This window comes from Pseudogymnoascus destructans (assembly GCF_001641265.1).
Source record: "Pseudogymnoascus destructans isolate 20631-21 unplaced genomic scaffold scaffold_2, whole genome shotgun sequence".
Lineage (NCBI taxonomy): Eukaryota > Fungi > Ascomycota > Leotiomycetes > Thelebolales > Thelebolaceae > Pseudogymnoascus > Pseudogymnoascus destructans.
In genome coordinates this window covers 173083-197849 of record NW_020167521.1, presented here as the reverse complement: position 1 = coordinate 197849, position 24767 = coordinate 173083, and the positions used below count along the sequence as shown (strand labels likewise).

General features: G+C 48.0%; 5 protein-coding genes across 5 annotated transcripts; 2 read left to right on the top strand and 3 right to left on the bottom strand.

Moving 5' to 3' along the window:
- Window positions 1-3184: 3184 nt before the first annotated feature.
- VC83_00729 (uncharacterized protein) lies at window positions 3185-4110 on the bottom strand (the record flags this gene model as incomplete). The annotated part of the gene is made up of 3 exons (XM_024464416.1): window positions 3185-3319; window positions 3372-3773; window positions 3925-4110. 3 exons carry the CDS (start codon window positions 4108-4110, stop codon window positions 3185-3187), a joined length of 723 nt encoding a protein of 240 aa, XP_024328019.1.
- Window positions 4111-5294: 1184 nt separating this feature from the next.
- VC83_00728 (uncharacterized protein) lies at window positions 5295-7244 on the top strand (the record flags this gene model as incomplete). The annotated part of the gene is made up of 4 exons (XM_024464415.1): window positions 5295-5494; window positions 5553-5686; window positions 5734-6409; window positions 6473-7244. 4 exons carry the CDS (start codon window positions 5295-5297, stop codon window positions 7242-7244), a joined length of 1782 nt encoding a protein of 593 aa, XP_024328018.1.
- A 495-nt stretch (window positions 7245-7739) lies between these two features.
- Window positions 7740-8573, top strand: VC83_00727 (uncharacterized protein; the record flags this gene model as incomplete). Its single annotated transcript, XM_024464414.1, has 1 exon — window positions 7740-8573. One exon carries the CDS (start codon window positions 7740-7742, stop codon window positions 8571-8573), a length of 834 nt encoding a protein of 277 aa, XP_024328017.1.
- A 1234-nt stretch (window positions 8574-9807) lies between these two features.
- On the bottom strand, window positions 9808-10821 carry VC83_00726 (uncharacterized protein; the record flags this gene model as incomplete). Its single annotated transcript, XM_024464413.1, has 4 exons — window positions 10563-10821; window positions 10380-10478; window positions 10145-10272; window positions 9808-10071 (listed from the first exon to the last, which is right to left on the bottom strand). Exons 1-4 carry the CDS (start codon window positions 10768-10770, stop codon window positions 9808-9810), a joined length of 699 nt encoding a protein of 232 aa, XP_024328016.1. The 5' UTR covers window positions 10771-10821.
- Window positions 10822-19491: 8670 nt separating this feature from the next.
- HDA1 (Histone deacetylase hda1) lies at window positions 19492-23485 on the bottom strand. The gene is made up of 6 exons (XM_024464412.1): window positions 23296-23485; window positions 21143-22911; window positions 21030-21093; window positions 20883-20975; window positions 20653-20833; window positions 19492-20532 (listed from the first exon to the last, which is right to left on the bottom strand). Exons 2-6 carry the CDS (start codon window positions 22744-22746, stop codon window positions 20228-20230), a joined length of 2247 nt encoding a protein of 748 aa, XP_024328015.1. The 5' UTR covers window positions 22747-22911; window positions 23296-23485; the 3' UTR covers window positions 19492-20227.
- Between the last annotated feature and the right edge of the window lie 1282 nt (window positions 23486-24767).

Sequence of the window (24767 nt, the reverse complement as noted above, 5' to 3'; positions counted from 1 at the left end):
TAGTTGAAAGCCAAGGGAAGAAACGCGTGCATGCTACTGTGGTAAGTGTGGTGGGGCTAAGCACAATGCGTGCACTTGTCAGATTGTAATAGACACGTATGAGGAAGAAGACTCCAAGTAGTTTTAGTTGATTTCTAGTGTTGTAGTAGATTTATTGCAATTCTTATAGGGTGGTCGTAATATTTTGGCACTTTCGCTTGTTTGGCGCTTTCGCTATACATGTACGTTGTAGGCGTTTAAACAACAATAATTGAATTTTAAGGCAATTAGCTTTATGGTTATTAAGATACTAAGTTTTAACCCCTACTTTTAACCTACTTCTTAGTATCTTAATAACTATAACACTAATTGCCTTAAAAATCAAGTATAGTACTTTAAATGCTTATAAAAGGGTAAGATTATATTTTTATAATTTATTATTTAACTGTTGTTAAGATATTTAGTTACAAAGTTTGTGATTTTAGGTGTAAAATGAGTTAGGCCAGTCGCTTTATAGGCCACTTACATGTGAAATATGTTAGCCATTACAAATAAGAAGTTGTTGGTATTAGCTGCCTGCTTTTGCTCAGGTTATAGTTCAAAAAAATGCCTCAACCACCCTAAACTGTAAACTGCTACAGCTAGTGTTTATGGCTGCAACCCCATGTAATGGATAGTAGAGGATATGTTGGATATTTGTTATCTATAATATCTCTGATATCCCTTTAGCACGATGCCACTATATAAGTAGATAGTATTTCCTTAGATAGGAGCTTCGTGCTCAACTTAATATAGTAAAACCTCTGTGTCTTCTATCGTTTAGAAGTCAGCGTTACATAAAGGTTACTCATCTAACCCTTTATATTTGCTAAAAAGAACCATTTGTTGAATACGCTATTTGGTATCTAGTTCTATAAGATGTTCTTCACTTTAAGTGGTAGTAGAATAGTTCTGTCTATGCAAATATAGTCTACTATCAAAACCCATTCTTAATGGCTAGGATGAGCCTAGTGCTAAGTATGAAGTGATGAATCGAGTATTATACATGTTAACTCCATTGTCTTAATTGAAAATCCAGACTTGTCTATGTTATATATGTCTTTTTAAGTCAATTCCATGCTCTTAAACCACTTTCTCATATGCGTTAAATCAAGGGTGTGCTATAGTGGGAGTTCGTGTCACATTGTCTAAATTGTACATTCGTTTTGTAGGTAGCTCCTTAGCTATTTCTTTTAGTAGGCGATGCCCTAGAGAGTATCTACTGCTGTTAAGTCTTTAGTCCACTTAAGAAGCACATTCTCTTACGTATACAAGAGTTTTTGCTGTTGTTAGCAGGCCTAACTGTCATACTGACATTCGTTGTACTCAGTTTGCTATTAAACTTAAGAGCAAACTTGGAAATCTCCTCCTCAAACCTATAAGTTACTATACATATTTTGGCTTGTCACACCAACAACAAGAGCAATACTACTCAACGATTGCTACAACCCTCTATGATTCATTACATGACATCACTCCTTAGTTACTGGGCTAATACTACACATGACATATCTCTATCAACTAGAGGCCTAGGAACATGAACGATAGATCCAAAAGCTTCTACAACCCTCTATGACTCATTACACGTCATCGCTCCTTAGTTACCCACAAGATTGGTTAAGTTATGACATAATTTGTCTATAGGGGTACTCTGACCTTGGACCTCCTTTCACTTCCTATAGGCTAGGAACCTAGGAGATGGTTCTATGGGATTCTCTTACGTCGACTACAGTTACCAAGCCTGGTTAGTCATGGAAAGTCTTGGAAAATGAGAGAACTACACTCCTTTAGCATAAATAGGATTGCCCTTTCCTTAAAAAAGGGCAAGCAGACAATACAGTAAATCGACTATCACAACTTCCATGTCTTCCGAGCTTCCAAGCATTGACCTTGTTACTCCTTGTTTCTGAAAAGTCAGTGAGGTGCTAACCTCTGACTTATCCCTGAGTTCTCAGACTCTGTAAGGATGCCTCCTTATCTAGATACTCGAAGAACCTGCCTCAGAGCTGTTACGGTCACTACAAGCATGAAATCTGACTCGGTGTGGTTTCGAACCAGTAGAGGAGCACATAGCGAGTTACACTATAGTGGGGGACGGTAAGGGTGTAGGGTTCAGGGTTGATGCAGACCTGTTGCGGTGGAAGGTTCAGGGCTAGGGTTGGGATAACCGAGTCGGGCCCGTTTCGGGTACTTAAGGAAACAGACTCAACGGGGTTCTCCCTTCATCTTTTTTGTATCCTTCATAGTAGACCTATAGGATAGCATCCATTTAGCCTCCGACTCGCACTCTCATATGCTATTACTGTGAGCTGGGTGCCCTGTGTCCTTACAATAAAAGTCCTTCCTAACAGTGGCTACGCACCTAGTCATCAAATTTTACAAGAGATTGTAAATGAAATTCACATCAACCATTGTCGCATCTTCGAACTTTCTCCTAATATTCACATCCTAAACATGACATCACATACACCCAAATTCTAAACCTACTTTAGGGCAAGGGTAGGTTCTACACTTCATTAGATGGCATCTACACTTACAAGTACGACTAGGAAGACAGATCAAATCACAAAGGATGAACAGTGTTACCAAAGACGTGGTAGTAGGATGGTTTGACGCATATAAGGACCTTGTGACACGTCTTAAAATCAAAGAACACAACATATATAACATGAATGAGACTGGCTTTTCAATTGGAACTATGGAATGTACTTGAATCATTGTTGATTCCACACTCCGTACATGCCATTAAGCGCACTAAGGCTGTTAAGCATGGGTGTCCGTAGTTGAATGCATCTATATGGATAGCACAGCCACCAACCATCTTATCATATTCAAAGGTCTTAACGTTTTGCAAAGCTGGATTCCACAGGAGGTTATTGATAAATGGCACTTCTCTGCAAACTGAAAGGATGGACAACAATCTACATGGACTTAAGTGGTTAAAATTTATGCTCGAGCCAGTAACGTGTGCTAAAGCAGATGGAGGACAACGACTTCTTAGTCATATAAGTAGAAACTTTATATCACATTGTATACAGAATTGCATCTCGCTCCTTATACTGCCACCACATACTTCACATACATAATGAAGATAAAATGTATTCGCCTTCTACTTCACCTAGCCAAACAATCGTATGAGTTGGGATTAAGAGGCATTAGTTCACATTCATGCTACCGTTTTCTTCATAAAGACGCCATCTAGAGGCCAAACTCTACCATTGTCGGTCCGGTGCTGGATATGGCCTTCGCTGTATCTCCAGGCCTTATATCCACATCTCTCATACCAATCCTCAGCTGATATCTGTTTCCAATTAGCTCACCAATTTCGATTTCATTGAGGGGGGCTCAAATACCTCGGGCTTCTTCTGACCCATCTCTTCCCATATATCTGTTCTATTCCAGCTACTATTTGCTAGAGTATCAAGAGACAATATCTTCGCACACAACGGCTCGTTGATGGCTTGGCTCTCGATAGCGTCCAGGGCAGCCCGGCCAAGCCCACCGCCGTGGATAGCGCGGGAGATGTAGAGAGTAGTGATGCAGTAGAGTCCTTGCGAGGCATCTGCTTGGCCAGGATTGGGGCTCGCTGAGTCGAGAGAGATATGGCCCACGGGGACGAATGACCGTGAAGAGGGTAACCGTGGCTTACCAGCCAGAGAGGTGGCGGTGTCAAGAATGGGTGTGGCGTCTCCGGGGTACTTTAGTAGGTGCTGGGCGAGCTTTGCCTCCTTTTCTGGGTCTTCCTCTGATAGAACCTGCGTTGGCAGTTAGAATTATATATTACAAATACGACCACTTGTAATCTTCGCACTGTATGGCTAAATGTAAAGATTGGAAGGATTATTGCCTTTTTCAGGTGTTATAAACCGCATGGTAAGATCTCATAAACAAAAATGAGAAACTCACAACCCACTGAAGGCCCATCTTCCCCTCTCTCTGCAAACCCCGCCACCCTTCGATATAGTCCTGTTTCCACCCGCATGCAATTCGATGCTGAACCATCCTCTGCGTATGGGCTGGGGATTCCGGGTCCCAGGCTATCAGATCAACCTGGGCCCTCACCGGCGTCTTCACAGTGCTTGGCGCCAACATGTTCTGGGGTTATACAATATATGTGGTACAGTCGGCCCATCGGGAAAAATAATCGGAACGGTCGGGTTTCACGTGACTCCATCAGTAATTTACAGCGGGAAAGCAGAACACAGTAAGTTAATACGGCGGCACCACTCCGGCGTCTTACCTTCACCACGTCGCTTACCAGTTCCCCTTCTGGCCTCTTCGACTGTTTCCACCCGCCTCATGCGCCTCATGCGCCACCGGCCCCAGCATTTATCCCAATGGAGCGCACTTGACCCCATAGGACTGTCATCTCGCTACGCAGTCCTTTTGATTGAGCGCCGCAACCGAGGATCAGCGTCGTTTTGATGTTCTGCATCCACAAGGCCAATCGCGCGTTCCACCCGTTCGGTTGAGCGCCACCGTGGCGTGGCCGTGGAGTACGTGGTGAAGAGGCTAGATATGCCCTGTAGACGACCGGGACAGTGTTGTTTTAAGAGATAGGGCCGAGGCAGGTTGATGTGTGATTCTTTGTCGGGGGGAGGTTTTGGATGGCCGTTGTTTAGTTGATGCAAGCCAATACCTTGGGAGGCGACGCAAATGTCACTTTCTTACAGCCCCATGGCGGCTCGATAGTGCCAGCTGCCTCATCCCAGTACAAAGGGCGGCGGGATAGTGTGGCCCGATGGTATAATGCTAGAGTCGGTTATTACTTAAAGTGTGGCCCTCTTGCTTCGGTTAGGGGGTCAGGTTGACCTTTTTTCGACGTCGACGATTCGACTTCTCCGCCAAAGATATATATGTGGAAGTACGAGAGCTTCCACTTCCTTTTCCGTGCCGTGCTCCCCACTGCTTGAAATCGACTGGCGGGCTTGATCGGGCCCTGGCATATAAACTTCGAGATACGGCCGTAATATCAATGAACTGCGCTTGCTGTATGAGAAAAGGAGAGGCCAGTCCTTACATATCCTGGGTAGCCATTGACGCTACTAGAGACGTTCACCGAGTCTTTGTCAGTGACTGGAATTGATATTTAGAGGACCGATCTCTTGTTCGCATATATTACCACGTCACCCAGCTCCGCTAGTGGCTCCCGTCTCTTTCCCAGGCGTAGAGCCATATAGTATAGGGCAAACCTTATATCGGCACCCCAACCCGCCGCCACAATCTCCAGTAGCAACCCGGATAGTCTCGTTTCCCCCAAGGAATTCGAGTGGCAAATGGCGAGCAATATCGACCTTCAAGCACTCGAGAGCCCCGGAATGGATATTATGGCAACGTCTGGGACAGTGGCCCCTTGCGTCGGATCCGAACCCGAGAAAGACATCCAGAGCCACGTTGTCGCCACGAGCACGGCTAACAAACATGTTGTGCCATGGCCTCATGTGGAACCGTGGAGGAGGAATGTTGCACTGGCAGGGTATGTTCCTCGCACCAGGATAACTCAAATCTTCTTCACTGCTAATCTTATGCCCCAGTATCTTTGTTGGGGTGTTTTTCTCGACTCTGGACACAACTATCATAGGGACGGCGCTGGTCAGTATCGTAGAGGAACTTGGGAGCTTTTGGCTATCGCCATGGATCGTCCTGGCCTATCTTTTGACATATATGAGTAAGTCGCCCTCCCACCATAGCCTCGCGCCTCCCTAATCCTCCCAGGCTTCGCCATGGCCATCGCGCGATTCAGCGATATATACGGCCGTAAGCCCATTATGCTTGTTTCCTGGGCGCTATTCATGGTCTTCTCGCTTGCCTGCGCCCTCTCGCACACAATCCTCCAGCTCATCGTTTTCCGTGCCTTTCAGGGCCTAGGCGGCGCGGGCCTCTACTCCATGGGCATGGTCATGATCGCCGAGGTCCTGGATCCATCGAAGTTCGCGGCCGGCGCGGCCTGCATCGGACTCACGGTCGGCGGGTCAGGGGTGCTAGGTCCTATCTTGGGTGGTGTGATATCGAACCAGTCGACGTGGAGGTGGGTTTTCTATATGAACCTACCATTTTCCGTAATCGCTATGGCGTCTATCTTCTTCATCTGGCCGACTAGCGTGAAGACCTCTGATAGTAGCAATTGGCGTACATTCCTGGGCATCGACTTCGTCGGTGTACTGTTCATGATTGGAGGCTCTGTATGCTTAGTCTATGGCCTCCAGTGGGCGACGACAGGGGGACGTTCCTGGGGAGAGCCGGTTGTCGTCACCTGCCTCGTCCTGTCGGGCGTGTTTTGGATCGCGTTTTTCTCTTGGGAGGGCTTCCTTGGCACGCGCTCCTGGTCGAATATCGAACCCATATTCCCAATGCACATTCTCAAGCGCAGCGTCATGGCTGCCGCTTTCGGGTATGCTCATCTTGCACCCTTTTTTACTCTGACATTGCCATGAACTAACCAGATACAACCCAGCTCCATCTTCTGCACCGGCTTCCCCCTGATTACAGCCACCATCCTCCTGCCCGAACGCTTCCAGCTCGTCAACGGGTCTTCTCCCCTATACGCAGGACTCTCCCTGCTCCCCCTCGCCGCCGCCACCGGCCTCGGCTCCTTCATCGGCGGCGCCATCTCCTCAGGCCGCAACCTCACCTCCCCAACCCTCATAGCCGGGTCTAGTCTCCAACTCCTCGCCCTCGGTCTCCTAACAACCATCCCCGACACATTGAGCATCCCGCACTACCTATACGGAGTAGAAGTCCTCCTCGGAATCGGTGTCGGAATGTGCCTCTCAGCCGGCACGCTGATAGTTACCCTAAACTCGGAGCTAGGCGAGATCGCAGCAACGCAGGGCGCAACGGCGCAGCTACGTCCGCTGGGTGGCTTTATTGGACTCACTATCGCTACGGCGCTGTTTAACGCCCGTTCTGAGCCTGCTCTAAGGAGTTTCCTCTCAGATGGGCAGATGGAGGCGCTGCATCAAAGTCCGTTAGGAGCGTTGACGTTTGAACCCGATGTGCTAGCGATGGTGCAGGCGGTGTATGCGAGAGTGTTTAGAGTGCAGATGACGGCGCTTGCTGGGGTTGCTGCGCTGGGGGTGCTAGTTGCGTGTGCGTCGTGGGAGAGAAAGGCGGTGGGGATGGAGAGGATGAAAGTGCATTCGGGGGTTGAGACGGAGGTGGAAGAAGATGAGGGAAGAACGGAAGGAGGGGAATGTAGAGGTTTGATATATGCGCCTGGGACATAATATTGGGGCTTCCAAAAATGTCTTGGCACTGGCACAGGACGCGGAAACGTAAAGGAACTGTCTTAAACTTGCAAGATCATACGACGACGGTATGAAACTATTCGCATTTAACCGGGGGGGGATGTTTTTTTTAGAACTGTAGCATCGTTGGGCGTTTGTATATTTTCAGTTTAGATGGAAGTCATGAACCTTTTTGGTTAATTTGTCCTGCAGGTCGCCCAACCATAATAATTGCATTAATGGTCCGTAGTATATTGGTAATAAAGAAAAAAGAAGGCATATAACTCCTTATCCAGTTTATATATATTTTATGTATTCTCATTAGGAAATTGCTCCAGTACTGTCATAATCTCGCCGGGTTGGTCGTCAAGTGTTTGTCAGCCTTGCATACATAGCCACAGCCTCGCGTGAACTCCCAACTTTAATCCTGACCACGACAACGACCAACACAGCACAACAATACGCCATCTCCAGATTCGTGCATGTGTCGAAGAAATGGTATCCTACTCCTCCGCTGACGATGACGACGACGACGAATCTGCCTTCCAGTCCCACTACAACGGCTCCCCCAGCTCCTCCTCGCCAGAGCCATCGCCCTCTCCCTCCCCTCCCCTCGTCCACCACAACTACTTCGCACCTCCTTTCTACAACCGCCCGCCGACCCCACTGCCACCCTCGCCTTCTCTCACCTCCCTCCTCCGGCCTTCCCGCCCTACCACACCTGACGCCTCCGATAACGATGACTTTGAGCCCGTCCCACGGGCCAGCCCCAAGGTCCCGACTTACGAATACTACGGCTTCGTGCTATACCTGTTCTCGTCGCTCGCGTTCCTCATGTATATCCTGTGGAGCTATCTGCCCAGCCCGTTTCTGCACGCGCTAGGGATATACTACTACCCCAACCGCTGGTGGTCGCTGGCGATCCCGTCCTGGCTGGTCATGTGTATTGTGTACATCTACGTCGCGCTTGCGGCATACAATACGGGGTACCTGACGCTGCCAATGAGTAGCATTGAGACGATTATTGATCAGGCGGCGAATGTGGCGACGTTGGATGGGAAAGGGAGCTTGAAGAGTAGTAATCCGGAGGGGAAGCACGCAGGGGTGGTGGAGAAGGGGAAGGAGGTGAGGAGGAAGGAGAAATTGGAGAAGAAGAGGATGAAGAGCTTGAGGCAGGAGCAGGATTGGAAGGCTGTGTGGAGCGTGGGAACTGATGCGTGCTTGGATGTGCCGTTGGGGGGCGTTTGCGAAGTGTTGTATGGGGAGGATAGGGATATGGACCCGGAGGATGAGTGGATGGTCGGAGATGATGTTGAGGGTGGAGACTGAGAAGAGGATGCCACAACTGCCGGAGTGCGGCGCATTTGAAAGGTTAAGCAGAACGAGGACCAGCATCCAGAGAAACTCGACCGAGCCCAGCGGCCAACTCCCGCGATCTGGATAACAATGGCGGCGCCCATACACACCATGGGATTCTTGCAATAGGTCAAGTGTGGATATATGTGCCACATCACCCATACCACTTCGTGTGTGCCCTATTTTCGTGCCTTCGGTGACTCCGTTAATCAGCCGATTTCCTTGCTGCTCTTACGTCTGCTTTTGCTTGCAACTTTGCTTCCTTCTCTTCCTGCATTTTCCGTGCATCTAATGCATATAACTGCCCTCCTTTCTGTAGTGATTTCCGTGCCCTTGCCTTTGCTGCCTTCTGCTCTACTGCACGTAAAGTAATAATATTTAGCTCAGTCTTATAGAGCTCTGCCTAGTGTAAAACAACTGTAGTTCTACGTGCACATGATTGAAACACTTCTCTTAAAGGCGATGAGAAAGCTTCCTCTACTCTCTTCTGCTAATGTTCAACCGCTTGCACACTTTGCATAGTTGTTTTCGGTGTTGAGATAATATTATACGAAGAAAATGGCTAATAATCAGGTGTCTGATTCCAAGTCTCTTATATCTTGTCAATTACAAGTAGAGGATTATATGGATATAGTCCTGTATTTCTCCAACCAGATTGAATTGTACGGACAGTTAGAGATTGCCGTCGGATTTGCGGGAGGTCTGAAAGGAACGTACGTAGCTTATACTCATAGTCGTAGCTACGTACTGCTTGATCAAGTGCCTTTTGATGAAAGTGTTTGCACTGCTTAAAAACCGCTACATCAAGAGGTTGTAATAGATGTGTTGTATGAGCAGGAAGGCAGCAAATAACAATGTTATGCTCTTCTGCTAATGTAAGAAAGCGCTCTGTTTTATGAGAGTCATGGCTGTTAAGTAGTAAGAGGCGAGTATCATCTAATGCCATATGCTCTGCAGATAGTTACCCGCCCTCATTTATAATAATGGGAGCATTTGGCTCAAGGTCATCATTAAGCAGGGATAGTGCGGTTGTGAGGCGTTTTTTCAATGGTCTAAAAACTGCAACATCGAGCAGCTAAGGTACTCAAAAGGCAATTTTTATAACAAGACGGTATGGAAGCCACCAAAATAGGCTGCAGCAGCCTGCTCAGCTTTCTATCAATACATTCTCCTCTGGCAAGTAATCAACGTATGCCTATCCGACAACCTACATAAGACAAGTGTCATCTTTCATCCGATGCGCCTCCGCAAAATCAAATATCGCCTCATAGCTCCGACACTCGTGTAGAACGCCCCATCCATCGAAACCAGATATCACATCGTCAGCGTTCACCAGTGCCGTTTCCAGCGTTGTATCGCCCGTACACATGATCGCCTGACGCAGATAGTCGAAGCAGTGACCCAAGTTACTTTCCGCCGCTTGGTGTTCGCTCACGTCTCTGTCGCGACCGAAGGCGTCCTTGAGTATTGACTATTCCTGCGTTTAGTAACGGATAGACGGTATAACTGGGGGTGCGTTGAAAGGGGATGAGGAGCTGCCTTACCAGGCAATGGATCTGATGGAACATTGAGATGGAGTATATCTCTGTCGCCTCCTCGGTGTTTGGGACCGGAACCCCCCCCCTTAGACCGTAGTTCCACGGTTTCTGAACCTCTACGAACCCCGCGCCAACTATAAGTTCAGTGTCGTTAGCACAAGCCCGTAAGCACCTAACAAGGCTACACGGGAGAATAGATCCTCTCGGAGAGACACGCGACATGAGAAAACAAATAGCATACGCGGAAACAACATGTTCCACACTGACCGGTTCCCTGGTGTCCCCGACCCTGCATGGACAAACGCCTCGTCCAGCCTGAATCTGACCATCTCCTTCGGTACTGAAGGTGTTTGTTAGCCTCTTTCCAACTCCTTCATGCACTCCACCGAGTGTCTCCAACCATCGACAATGAACGGGAACACACTATTTCCAAAATAAGCCTCCGAGCGGACCGCCCCAGTCGGTGGGCTATCAGACATTGGGATATACGCCACGACGAGAAGGATGGTGAGGATGTAGAGGGTTGCTAGGGTGTAGTATCTCCGTTTCCATTTCGCGAGGGCGATGCGGACGTCATCGGCATCATCGGCATCATCGGCATCGCCTGCAGATGACAAAGGAATCCCCTTCATTTTGAGTTGAGGATGTTAAGGATGGCTGATGTGAACATCTAAGTGCTAAATGTCCATCCATCAATGTCCCACGTGGTGGTCCAGACCATTAAATATTAACACGCTATACTTGGCCCGTTGTGGGGTTACCGTTTCTATACGCCGCATGAGTCCTCGTATTCACGTGTCCCGTTCTCAAACCATCAACGGTAACTGACCCGTTCTCAAAACAGTAGCGGCATGCCTTTAGCGCGTTGTGGGGTTACCGTTTCTATACGCCGTTATTCACCCGTCCCGTTCTCAAAACCAAGAACCGTATTTGCGCCGCAATAATGTGCGCCGATCCGGCCTTGGCTCAGTCTGAAGTCATCGTCAGGTAATACCACTTTTACTTCAACAGAAATGTCTTTTATCACAACTCCTATATCTCTCCTCCATCTCTCCTCCCTCCATCTCTCCTCCATCTCTCCTCCATCTCTCCTCCATCTCTCCATCTCTCCTCCATCTCTCCTCCATCTCTCCTCCATCTCTCCTCCATCTCTCCTCCATCTCTCCTCCATCTCTCAGCGCATCCGCGTCCAGCCTCGGATCCCAGTGAATCAAGCTGCGAAAATAATCCACAGAAACCGGCTGTGAAGGCTGCCTCTCACCCCGAACCCGTATCCAGCCCTGCGGCAGCGGGCCTAAGCGGCGATCTTCACGAGTCGTTTCATTTGTAGCCGTGGTGGTGTAGTGCGGCTGAGGGCAGAGGGCCGAGGATAGATACAGAGTCGCAAAGATTTGCTATCAAGGCACCTGTGATGACAACATAGGCGTCGTCACCGGCCGGCCGAAGGATCAAAGGGGAGTTGCGGCCGAGTACAGTGCTGATCATATCGCCTGTCTCGCTGCTCCGACCATCTCGCGGCCATCCCCGACCTTCCCAACCAGTCCGTTGTCACTGACAATAAGGCTGTTGCCCTGCTTTCTCTCCTTAGGTTAATATCGATGGGGCCATTCGAGTCTCCACCTCCTAATGGGCGTCGTTGTTGGACCCACACGCCGCTCGTATTGAGCCGATCCCTGGTGAAGCAGTCGCATCCTATGCAAACAAGCTCATCTATCAAGTCGATATCGCAATCTTGCAGCCGTTTGGCCACTGACTTTCAATCTCTCAACATCTGCAATAGCGCCGGCAGCCTTGACATATCCTTCAACAGTGCCGCGGACCACCCCATGCACTTCTAGCACACCGCCATTCAAAGCAACGTGCCTCAGCTCTAGAAGCGCCAGTGCTGATCTGCCACATCAAGGTCTTAGCCTCCTCGGCTTTCGCAAGGTCCGGGGCCCACGATGGGCAGGTATTATTCATGGGCTCCGGAATGAGGCTGCTGATAGGATATCGCGACTTCGGTTCCCCAATTAGATTTCCTGCCACGCCCAACGCTGCCGAAACCAAGCATATCTAAGCAAATCGACTACTGTACTCGGATCCATTCGTCAATGGTAAATGGCGGTATTGTGTTCTCCTTGACCCACTCCGGGTAAGTGGCCTGCGAGGTGGCGAAGCAGTTTGCTGGATCTCCCGCCCCGAAATTCGCAAGGGTCTCGAGACCAAGCCACACGATGACGGCCGATGCTAGCGCATAAATCCGCCCAGTACGCTTGGCCTGGGGGGCTTCTGTGAGGCGGAGCTGTCTAATGGCGCCTGGGGGGCTTCTGTGGCTTCTGTGAGGCGGAGCTGTCTGATGTCGCCTGGGGGGCTTCTTCTACTGTGCTCTTCTAGCGCATTGGCTGTATTGACCATTGACCACCGTTATTGCGACCTGCTGCGTTTTATCGCCCCATGTGGATTGCCAGCGCCTCATGTTTGGGCATGAATGTATCGTCTGGATAGTTTGGCGGTGGCGCATACAGCATACGACTGACTTCGGGATTTGGATGGCCATGATGTTCCCCCGTGCTACGTTTCCAGAACTGTCAGCGGAGCAGCAACTCAAAAATTTGCGACCGTAAGTACCCCACCATAGTAATTTGTATGTAAAGCTACCTAAATATTCCATTTTACGAAATTATCACTTCCTCATTCCCACTCCCACTCCCACTCCCACTCCCACTCCCACTCCCACTCCCACTCCCACTCCCACTCCCACTCCCACTCCCACTCCCACCCTCGCTCTCACAGCTTTCATACTCGCTTTCGCACTCGCTTTCGGGGGCTTCTGGGTCCCGAATTGGCTCCTCAAACTCAGGAGCAATTGGGAGGCCTTCCTTACGGAATTGGGCCACTGCCTTCTTCCGTAGGCGCTCTTCCTTCCGGGCCTCAATTCCAGCCCGGCGAAGCTGCTTCCGGGCTCGGTTTCTGGCCTGGCGCTGTTTCCGGGCTTCTTTGGCTTCGAGCTTCTGAGCCAGAAGCTCGGCTTTACGGGCCCGAAGCTCGTGAGCTTCGGCAGCAACGAGCTCGCCCCCATACTGAAGGCGGGCCCGGCTTCGGCTTGCCCGCTTCTTCGATTCCTCCACCTGGCGCCGGAGGAATACCAGGTCTAGCTCTTGGAGCTGGCCTGCCACCACCACCTCTTCGGTGCCGGTAAGTAATTTCCGGTAGCCGAAAAGTAGAGGGTTTAGGGGTAATAGGCCGTATTGGTAGGGTAGGTGTAGGTGGCGTAGGCTGTGTAGGTGTAGGCGTAGGCTGCGAGTATGTATGGAGCTTTTCGAGTGCTGTATTACGGCTTATGGGCCAGATTCCAGCTTTCCGGAAAGCTGAAGTAATATTATACTCCTTAAAAGTCTGGTCCCGGATTTTGGTGAGATCTCTCATAAACGAGGGTAGGTCGTACGTAACCTCCATTTTCCGTATGGCATGAAGCACAGCCTCTCGGTGCCAGTGCTTATATGGCTGGAATAATCCCACGTCTAATTGCTGTAAAACGTGTGTAAGATGGCTAGGAAAGGCGAATAAGATAATGTTCAATTCATCTGCTGCAATGATGAAATCATCGCTCGTATGGCTTATATGAGAATCAAGGAGTAGAACCTTGGGATTCCCACTCCCATCATCGTACTGAGCAGTATGCTCTGCAAAATGCTGTAGCCACCGTAAGGCAAGCTCACTGTTCGAATAGCCAGTTTCGGAGAGTAGTATCAGCTCACTACTCTTGAGGTTCCCAGGGTACCACGAATCCATATGAACTTTGTCCGGAATGATAAGTACAGGTGGAATCACTTTTCCAGCTGCAGATACTGTCTCTATTACTGTAATAGACGTACGATTCTCAGGGCTTGGAGTATATAGCTCCTTTGCTGCTCGTGGTACTATAACTCTCTCACCTCCAGGAATTCGGTTGTTCGGGTCATGGTGGAGTTCACGATAGTCTCGGAAGGTGTTCCAACCGTTGCACCAGGTGCTCAAGCGTTGACATCTCTTTTTGGGAGTGCACTCAGTATGTTCGTAGCGGCATTCTCCCATGGGTGAGAAATGCCGCAGTCTATCATAGCCGATCGAGGAAAGGTGAGCCGCAAGCGACAGACCTCGCCCGTGTTCCAGGCCAGGGCGGGTTTCGCCATGGCGTCGAGAAAGCTTGAGTGCCTTTAAACAGCAGTAATGAGTGATGCAGATCGGCCAGACCCCACTGTCTGCCGCCAGCCGTTGGTGGGATAAATGATGGGGTTCAAGCAAACCAGCGCCGATGCCAAGATGCCATCCAAGGGAGAGTGATCTGCTGGCTACAGCAGTTTCACAGTCCGGGGAAAGTTTCTCGAGTCTGTATAGAGAGCAGTCCGTATGGGAGAGCCCGTATGTGGAGCGATATACGAAGTAGCAGAGTTCCAGTATCAGAATCCCAGGGCGACATCCGTTGAGGCTCTCATAAAGGTAAAAAATGGACTTTTGTGTTTTTTGTGCTTTTTGTGAATTTTGGAAAGGGGGAAATGCCAGGGTACGGAGTAGATGCGGCGCGACTTGTCTTGGTATCGCTTAATTGTGAGCACAGGCGATCTCCAAGGCACTTGGCTCCGAAACATCTAGAGCGTCATCGACCACAACGTCAAACCAAGAGGCGACACAATTGCTTGAATAGGACAATTCCCGATGCGGAAAGGGCCTATTGTGGTCCTACTCTGATATATTCTGGTATATTCTGACATATACTCCAACAAACATGATACAAGTCTCCCTTGGAAATTGGTGCCGTCGTAACCGTCATCCCTGATCTGATGCTTCACCAGTGGCGGGGCGAGGTGAGTGCTAAGCATCTGCGATTTCCCTTGACCATGTTCAATTTCCACTGGGAATGTTGAATCTCTCCAAGTCCACCTTCATTTCTATTGTTGTTTGCTGTTGTGTTTCCTGTATCTCCTTTTCCATTCCCGATAGAACTTCTCACTCCCTTTGCACACCTCCCCATTCCAATTAACTGCATACACCCCACCGCCGATCAATCCATTCACCCCCATCGCCACCTCCTCCTCTACCACCGGCACCATAGTCCCCGCCTCCCCCTCTCCACTCAATCTCCCTCGAAACATCGCTGACGTAGCCATAAACAAGTTCCTCTCCCCCGACTCCTTCAGATCTAGCAGAAACGGCGTCAGCAGCGGGAGCACCACCCAGTTAAACAGTCACGTAACGAACGGCGAGAACCTGGCGTGCTCGAACTCCGGCGTCTTCACGAGTCCAGGATGGATGTGCAGGAATAGCCACGCAAGTTCAGAAGCTGTGATAGTCTCATTGCAAGGCTCAAAGTGTGCCATTTTTGTGAGCCTTTCTACCACCACAAGGATAGAGTCATAAGGGGTAGCACCCCCTTTTGGGATAGAAGGAGGCAACTTGACTATAAAGTCAATGGATATGGAGTCCCATGGGCGTTCTGGTATAGGTAGAGGCTGCAAGAGGCCATAGGGCTTTTGCCGTGTAGGACTCTACAAAGCTCATAGCAGCATCTTTAAGCAACCCTCACACTACAGAGGACTTAGAGGGAAACTTATCCCCTCAAGACCAAGTTGCCCCCATTACCTCTTCTCAGAAACCAGAGACCTTTAAAGACTATACACCCTCAGCAACACTTCTTAAAGCATTCAAAGATGCTTACAACCACGATCCCTTTGCCAAAAGAACTTTGGAATACCTCCACAAGAAAGGCTCCTCTCTTGAGAAGCTTTGGCAGAATTGATGCCTTTGCCTTGTCAAAAAGATGTTGGTAGTCTTGGTATGCTAAAGGCAAAATGACCTCCTGAGATGATTTCTCCAAATCTGAAGTAGCTGCTATCTCCAGGACAGGTTGGAAAGGTTTAACCCATATCAGAGATGATATATCGTCCATAGTTTGGTCAAAATCCTTGATCTGGGACAAGTCTGAGTCTTGGACCTGAATAGGGGTAACTGAGGCTTGAAGGGTTTTTTCAGTATTGAGCTCAGGATTTGAGCTAAACCCAAGTGATAAATGATTCCAATTGATATTTGGATCATGCCTTTGAAGCCATGGAAGACCTAGGATGACTGGGTACTTCATTGGTATAACATCTAAAGAGATGGTGTCTGAAAATGTTGATTTTCCTAGGGGAATCTCAAGTTTGAGTACTGGGGTGTTGCAGGTAATGGAACCTGAACTGATAGGAGTTCCATCAATGACTCGGAGCAACTCTGGAGTGCGTTTGGGAATTGTAGGTAACTGGTGTGTCAAGATGAGGTCTTGAGATATAAAGTTGCCTGTTGCCCCTGAGTCTATCATAGCCCTTGTAGATAACACTTGTTGTTTGAAATGGAGTTGAATAGGTATTAACAGGTGTGTGAAACTCTGAGAAAGCACCATCGACACATCTTTGTTGTCTAGGGGAGAAGTTGTAGTCTCAGTTGAAGTTGTGCCTGGTGGGGATTTTTCAAGTTTTTCAGGAATAGCAGCTGTGACTGTGTCTGAGGCTGCTATATGTTTTGAATCAGCACTCCCCCGTGCTGAATAGCATCCTGAATTCTGTGCCCCCCTTTGCCACAGTATAAACAAAGGTTGTTGTCCATTCTGTGTTTTCTTTCTTGAGGAGTAAGTTTACCCCTTTTCAGTTTTTGAGGGCTTCTTGTAGGCTGAGGTGCTGGATTTGCTGTAGATCTCTTTATAGAGGCGTCTAAGTCCATAGGTTCAGGTGCTGAGTCCTTAGCAGTTGGTGTAGAGGTGTAATTGTTGAAATTTCTTGTTGGATGCCAGTCTTGGTTCTTCTCCTTTCTTCTTTCAAAAAGCCTATCATCAAGTCTGACAGCTTTCTCTATAAGCGTTTGAAGTGTTGTAGGGCGTTCTTCTTTGCTGAGTTCATCCTTAATAGAGCTCTTGAGCCCTTGGTAGTAAGTGAAGACTAAGGCTTCTTCATTCCAAGTCAAGTGAGAAGTGATTCTCCTAGATTCTGTTGTATACTGAGCAGCAGAGGTCTTTTGACATAGTGTTACGGCTATAGTAACATGATGTCATGGTTACAGGGCCAGGGCCTAGTAACGTGATGTGTGAGTCACAGTGGGAAGCAGGGTAGGCTGCCATGTGACGGGGCTAATGGATAGTTCCAGAAACTAGTGGATATTGGATAGTTGAGCTATCCACGAACTATCCTGAATATCTAGCTATCCGCCAACTATCCAGATTACCCATGAGGCACGACGCCACTATATAAGTAGATAGTATTTCCTTAGATAGGAGCTTCGTGCTCAACTCAATATAGTATTCTTTACAATACTGTAATGTGTTACTTGGAAAGCCTTTGTGTCTAATCCCCTGCCTCCTCTGTCAAGTCAACCTTACGCAAGAAACCTCTGTGTCTTCTATCATTTAGAAGTCAGCGTTACACATAGCTTCTGTAGCTCTCTTTCTGCTGTAACAGTTTCGTTGATGTCTCCAAAGGTCCTGGTAAGTTCCTCTTGAAACTGGTCATAAGAGGTAATCAAAGGCGTAGTGGTATTTTGGTTGTTGCCACTAAGTCTTCTAAGATATGGCTCAAAGAAGTTGAATGCAGATCCACGGAGGTAGCTGGCAGCGAAATATATCTTCTGGACGTCTGAGGTGAACTGATGAGGCCTGAGGGTGAAGTAGATGTCCAGTTGCATAAGAAATCCCTTCAACTTCCTCCTGTCTCCATGGTATAAATCTGGTGTTTGCACTTTAGGAAGTGCACCTGGGGTACCCGACATAGCCAGAGGAGCTGTGGGAAGCTCTGTATGATGTGTCTGAGTTGAAGATTGTGTTGCTGAAGTGTTGGCTTGAAAGGTGTTTTCCAAATTCTCAAGTTTGTTTGCTATAGTTTGTATAAAGGCAAACAGTTGTTGCATCTGCTGTTCAGCAGTAGTTGTAGGAGCTTGGTCGTCCTCCATTGTAGTATCGAAGTGCTGCTATAGAAATAGTTGAAGCTTGAAGCAGACAAGGTGTAATGGTGGGTGCACCAGATGTGAGAATCTAGCCACCCAGGGGAGGGATGATTTTACTAAGACAACACACTGTCTTAGGAAAAAGAGCCAAAGGGTCGTAGCTTAGACTATTTCACAATGCAGCAATCAGGTGTATGATATAGTGGAGTGGTTTAGACAAGTTATAACAAATTTGAGTCTGAGAACTCAGGGATAAGTGTCATACTGACATTCGTTGCACTCAGTTTGCTATCAAACTCAAGAGCAAACTTGGAAATTTCCTCCTCAAACTGTTACGACTGAACAAGAAGGCTGGCCAACTACAGGACAGGAAGGAGGGAGGTCGCATGAGACCGGCCCTGGTACCTGGAGGGGCAGCGGGGAATAGTAGTTCCGAAAGTATCACGTGACGGACTCGCAGGATGATGAGAAGAGTCCTAAGAGTCCAGGACTCCGAGGACTCGAGTGAGTTCCCAGGAGTCCACTAGGCACGTGATGGACTCGCAGGATGATGAGAAGAGTCCTAAGAGTCCAGGACTCCGAGGACTCGAGTGAGTTCCCAAGAGTCCACTAGGCACGACGCCACTATATAAGTAGATAGTATTTCCTTAGATAGGAGCTTCGTGCTCAACTCAATACAGTATTTGTTATATACTAGTAACGTGTTACTTGAAGCCTTTGTGTCTGATCCCCTGCCTCCTCTGATAAGTAAACCTTTACGCAAGAGAACCTCTGTGTCTTCTATCGTTTAGAAGTCAGCGTTACACAAACCTACAAGTCACTATACATATTTTGGCTTATCACACCAACAACAAGAGCAATACTACTCAACAATTGCTACAACCATCTATGATTCATTACACATCATCGCTCCTTAGTTACTGGGCCGATATTACCACATAGCATATCTCTACAACCCTCTATGATTCATTACATGACATCACTCATACTACCACATGACATATCTCTACCAACTAGAGGCCTAGGAGCATGAACGATAGCTCTAAAAGCTCCTACGAACCTCTATGATTCATTACACGTCATCGCTCTTTAGTTACCCACAAGATTGGTTAAGTTATGACATAATTTGTCTATGACATAATTTGTCTATAGGGGTACTATGTTGGACCTCCTTTTACTTCCTATAGGCTAGGAACCTAAGAGATGGTTCTATGGGATTCTCTTACGTCGACTACAGTTACCAAGCCTGGTAAGTCTTGGAAAGTCTTGGAAAATGAGAGAACTACACTCCTTTAGCATAAATAGGATTGCCCTTTCCTTAAGAAAGGGCAAGCAGACAATACAGTAAATCGACTATCACATACTTCCACGTCTTTTCCAAGCTTCCAAGCATTCATCTTGTTACTCCTTGTTTCTGAAAAGTCAGTGAGGTGTTAACCTCTGACTTACCCCTGAGTTCCCAGACTCAACATTTGTTGCAACTTGTCTGAACCACTTCACTACATCACACACCTGATTGCTGCGTTGTGGAATAGTCTAAGCTACGACCCTTTGGCTCTGTTTTCTAAGACAGTGTGTTGTCTTAGTAAAATCATCCCTTCCTTGGGTGGCTCCGCATCGGATTAACTAGTGCTATTGCATATTAAGTTGAACCCGTATCGTATACGCACTGGTTACAAAAATGAACCCGTATACGGGCCGTATAATGCTATCTAATACACTGCCTTTAGACTGAGTATTACCAGTGGGTAACTCATGCTCTCACTTTATTGTGAGACTTCGGAATCAATTCTTCAGTTCAAAACATGAAGCTTCCTAACCGTCGCCGGGCTCATAACCTGTTGAAGGACCGAAATATAGCGATTACACACAAATTGTGTGGTGTCTTTGGTGACCGGACCTTCGGGCTTTTGCGCAACGGGCACGAAAACTCGTCAGTAGATTACAGTATATAGAATAGAATCAATTGAATTTTTTACCTAATCTACAGGCCTACGTACGCTATTTGTAGCCCTGGGGAAACCCCCAAAGTCCGAACAAGCCGAGCCTCCTGGGCTTAGCAGGGGCTAGACAATTCCCCGCAGAAAAAATTGTCATTTTTTGGGCGTACAACCCCACCGTAACACACAGGAATGTCCGTTTCCCCAACAAAGAGTAAGGCACCTAAACAAGCCCCTTCTCCTCATCTCCCTCCTCTCCAACACTGCCCAACAACCCCACCACCTCCGGCAAATGCGCCCGAAGCATATTGTTCAGCCCCTCCACTCCGCTCTTCACGACGCGCCCGAACCGGCTCTTCGTCACCTTCCGCTCCAACTCCGGATCCGTCCAGCACAGGTGATCGGCTGCCACATACACGCGGGAGTGCTTCTTGTACCAGTGCGCAAGACTGGCGTCCGTCTCGCTGCGAACGGGGCGCAGGGAGCCAGAGACAAAGGAGACGACAAGGGGAACTTTGTGCTTGGACTCTGGGAGGAGAGTTAGTGTGTGGACATTCGGAGGGGAGTAGGGATGGTTCAGGAGAGCGTGTGAGAGTATCCCAGGGCCCGCGAAACCAAAACCAGATAATAGAAACAAATAATCCATACCTCTGTTCACGAGCAGTTCTCTAACAGCACTGTAGGAGTCGCCAACACCCATAAGCACAACGTGCTCCGAGTCGTGGAGTTCAAGATAGTTGTCCCAGAGGTAGCACATGAGCTCCTTCATACGCGCGCGATGCACCATCTCGGTTGGGCGCTCGATAAATCCTTCTTCTTCAATGTTCACCTACTGATGTTAGCTTTATGGATGGGGCTGGCTGGGGTGGGAGACAAACGCCTGCGTCTTCGATGTGCATGGGCATATTAACGTCGATGACCGCGTAACCGTTGTTGACGGCCCAGTCGATGTAGGCCATTATACCATCGCTCTGTGGCAAGTTAGTTCGACGGAAACACACTGCAGTAGAAGTAGTAGAATTTACCATCCACGAGTTATGTGGCTCAACGGAGTAATCGATGGGATCAGGGATAGCCAAGAGTTCAGGTCTGTAACAGTCATCAGCATGCTTTCGGAACCTTGTCAAACACAACTTACGGATCGTGAATGATAAGAAGAATCTTCTTTGCCGTCGTAAACTCGCTCGTGATTAGCACCTGGTACTCCAGCCCCTTGGCTAGTTTATCCCTTGTAACGTACATATCGACCATCTTGTACTTCTGTCGGAGAATCTTATGTTGATATGCGCGGATAACAGCATTCAATCTCACCCTATCCGGGCCCTCCTCTTCCTTCACATTAATCTTCCCCGGCTGCATGCACTCCCAGAACGGCGCATGGGCCTCCTTAACTCGATGTAGGATCTTCAGCGCCTCCTTGTTGATCGGCGGCAACTCAATGCGCTCCGGCGGCTCTCCCATCAGTGTTTTCGCCACGGCCAAAGCAGACCGCGAGATAGCTTTCAGATTGTACCCGCCCTCAAGACAGACAGCTACTTTGCCGCCAGCAAGCGACATCAACATATGGGTCATGTGCGCATAACACGCAGGCGAAACAAAGCAGCTGCCCAACTCATCGCCATCCGCGGCGTCAAAGCCAGCAGCGACGATGACAAGGTCTGGGTTAAATTCCTGGGCGATGGGCATAACGATTTTCTGGAAGGCGCCGAGGTACTCGCCGTCGCCCATTCCCTGCGCGTGCCACGGTATGTTAACATTTCTCCCAGACCCTGGGCCAGCACCGACGTTACCCAGCCCTCCATCAGGCACCGATGGATCGTCGGGGAAGCCAGGGTAGAAAGATCCGTCTTTGTACACGTGGAGGGATATGTAGAGAACATTCGGATCGTCATAGAATATATTCTGAATTCCGTTGCCGTGGTGCACGTCCCAATCAAGAATCAGGACTTTTCGACAGCTATCCGGGAAATCGGCCTGGCAAACTCGCGCCGCAACGGGAACATTGTTGAACATACAGAATCCCAAGGCCTCGTCACTTTCGGCGTGATGTCCAGGTGGTCGGATCACAGCAATTGCGTTCTTGACCGTGCCCGCCACAACGTTCTTACATGTCTCGATGGCACCCCCAGCGGCAATGAGTGCGGCTTCATAGGTATAATTACCAACATATAGTGACTTTCGCCCTGTGTCGAGGGCCCTGCTCATAGCACGCAGCTCATCCGATGACATGCCAGAGAGGTCAGAAACCCACTTGAAATGCAGTGGCGTATGGACCGTGCAGATCTCCGCTGGCGTAGCGCCTCTCGCTGCGATCCGATACATATACGCGGTCGGCGAGTTCTTCAAGATCCCTGCAAGGTTCTCTTCCGGGCCAGTATAAACGAGTTTTGCTTCCTTGAATGCCCTCATTATTGATGAGATCCTCCTTGGATCCTCGGGGTGCGGCGGATCAACGGAGAAATCGGCATTTGCATGTAACTTCATCCGATCGTCGTAACAACACCCAGTGGGCAGGTATTTCTTTCGCCCGGTAAAAGTTAAGGCCTGCGAATCCACTGAGGGTTCAGAAATATCTGACATATCCGCAGCATCGTCTTCTTCTCCAAAATTTAGTTGCCCAATGCTGTCGTCATTCTCGGTGAGGTGCATATCCCTTGGGTCGATAAAGCCATTTCCGCCATTTTCCAGAACGCCCTCGGCCATGACAACATCGCTGCCATTTGTGGAATCCATAATCACCATATTCGGCTAGAATTTGCCGGTCCTAGGATGGATACCCGAACCAGAGAAATTCCCGACGCGACAGGTTGTAGCTCACAATTCATCTGCAACGCCGACAAAAGGGGCCGAGGATGGAGGCAAGTAATTATGAGAGCACCGTGTCAGATACAGCGAGTGTAGGGTAGTCTATGGACGAGTTAGTACAGTAATTTTATCTCCTAACGAAAATAGAACCTGAGATCGCAGCCAACAGTCTTCTTTAGCTGTCGGTGTTGTAGGAGATAAAGCAACATGCCAACAATCCGCAGCCACTTAACAGGTGATCTAGTCACAGAAGATGTTTGAAAGCTGTTTTCTCGCAGAAGGGCCATGAGTTTAATATGACACTACTGTGAAGCCAACGAAATGTGAAGCGGCCCAATAAGAAGAATGTAGCGTAGATCGTAGATCGCTAACAAATGAGGTGAATATGCATAAAGAAATCGGCAACACTAGTTGCTCATTTGGTGAAGAAAATCTGAGCTCGGGCTATGATATATATAACGTTGCTGAGCTTCATACCAAACTCACCTGATGTTAACGTTTCTGCAGATCAATCCACCAGAGCCACGAACCACGGAAATAGACAGCTTCAGTGTAATCTCAGATAGCGCCTAGGTAAGATTTCCTGATAAGCAAAAAAGAGTGGTTATAAAGAACCCATGATGTATTTTATGGTGGTTATGAGAGGAGAAAGTTCGCGGGTTTATGTGTTGTGATGTTAAACTTCATGGTTGTTGCACTGGCCTCGAATTGGCGATAGTCGATAGGCGTCACATAAATCACGTGATGGTTCCTAATATATAAGGCAATAAACAAATATAATTGTGTTGTAAGATGGTCACATGACCTCAGTATGACCTCACTTAAATATTAGGCAGCTACATACTTAAGACAGAAGAAGACACACGTTACTTAACAGTTATGAGCCTAGAGCAATTCCAGACGCTTTCTAGATACTCTAAATTAGTCGTACAGACCTAGAACCCCTCCTAGGAGTTGATAACCATCTGTAATCTGACTTCTAAACGATAGAAGACACAGAGGTTTCTTGCGTAAGGTTGACTTGACAGAGGAGGCAGGGGATTAGACACAAAGGCTTTTCAAGTAACGTACATGTATAACGAACTGGCCAAACAAACGAACCGGCCAATCCATTTTACACCTTAAATCACGAATTTCATAACTTAATATCTCAACAACCCTTTAATAATAAGTTATAAAAATATGTACTTAGTGTAATGGTGAGTGCACCAGATGTGAGAATCTAGCCACCCAAGGAAGGGATGATTTTACTAAGACAACACACTGTCTTAGGAAACAGAGCCAAAGGGTTGTAGCTTAGACTATTCCACAACGCAGCAATCAGGTGTGTGATGTAGTGAAGTGGTTCAGACAAGTTGCAACAAATGTTGAGTCTGGGAACTCAGGGGTAAGTCAGAGGTTAACACCTCACTGACTTTTCAGAAACAAGGAGTAACAAGATGAATGCTTGGAAGCTTGGAAAAGACGTGGAAGTATGTGATAGTCGATTTACTGTATTGTCTGCTTGCCCTTTCTTAAGGAAAGGGCAATCCTATTTATGCTAAAGGAGTGTAGTTCTCTCATTTTCCAAGACTTTCCAAGACTTACCAGGCTTGGTAACTGTAGTCGACGTAAGAGAATCCCATAGAACCATCTCTTAGGTTCCTAGCCTATAGGAAGTAAAAGGAGGTCCAACATAGTACCCCTATAGACAAATTATGTCATAGACAAATTATGTCATAACTTAACCAATCTTGTGGGTAACTAAAGAGCGATGACGTGTAATGAATCATAGAGGTTCGTAGGAGCTTTTAGAGCTATCGTTCATGCTCCTAGGCCTCTAGTTGGTAGAGATATGTCATGTGGTAGTATGAGTGATGTCATGTAATGAATCATAGAGGGTTGTAGAGATATGCTATGTGGTAATATCGGCCCAGTAACTAAGGAGCGATGATGTGTAATGAATCATAGATGGTTGT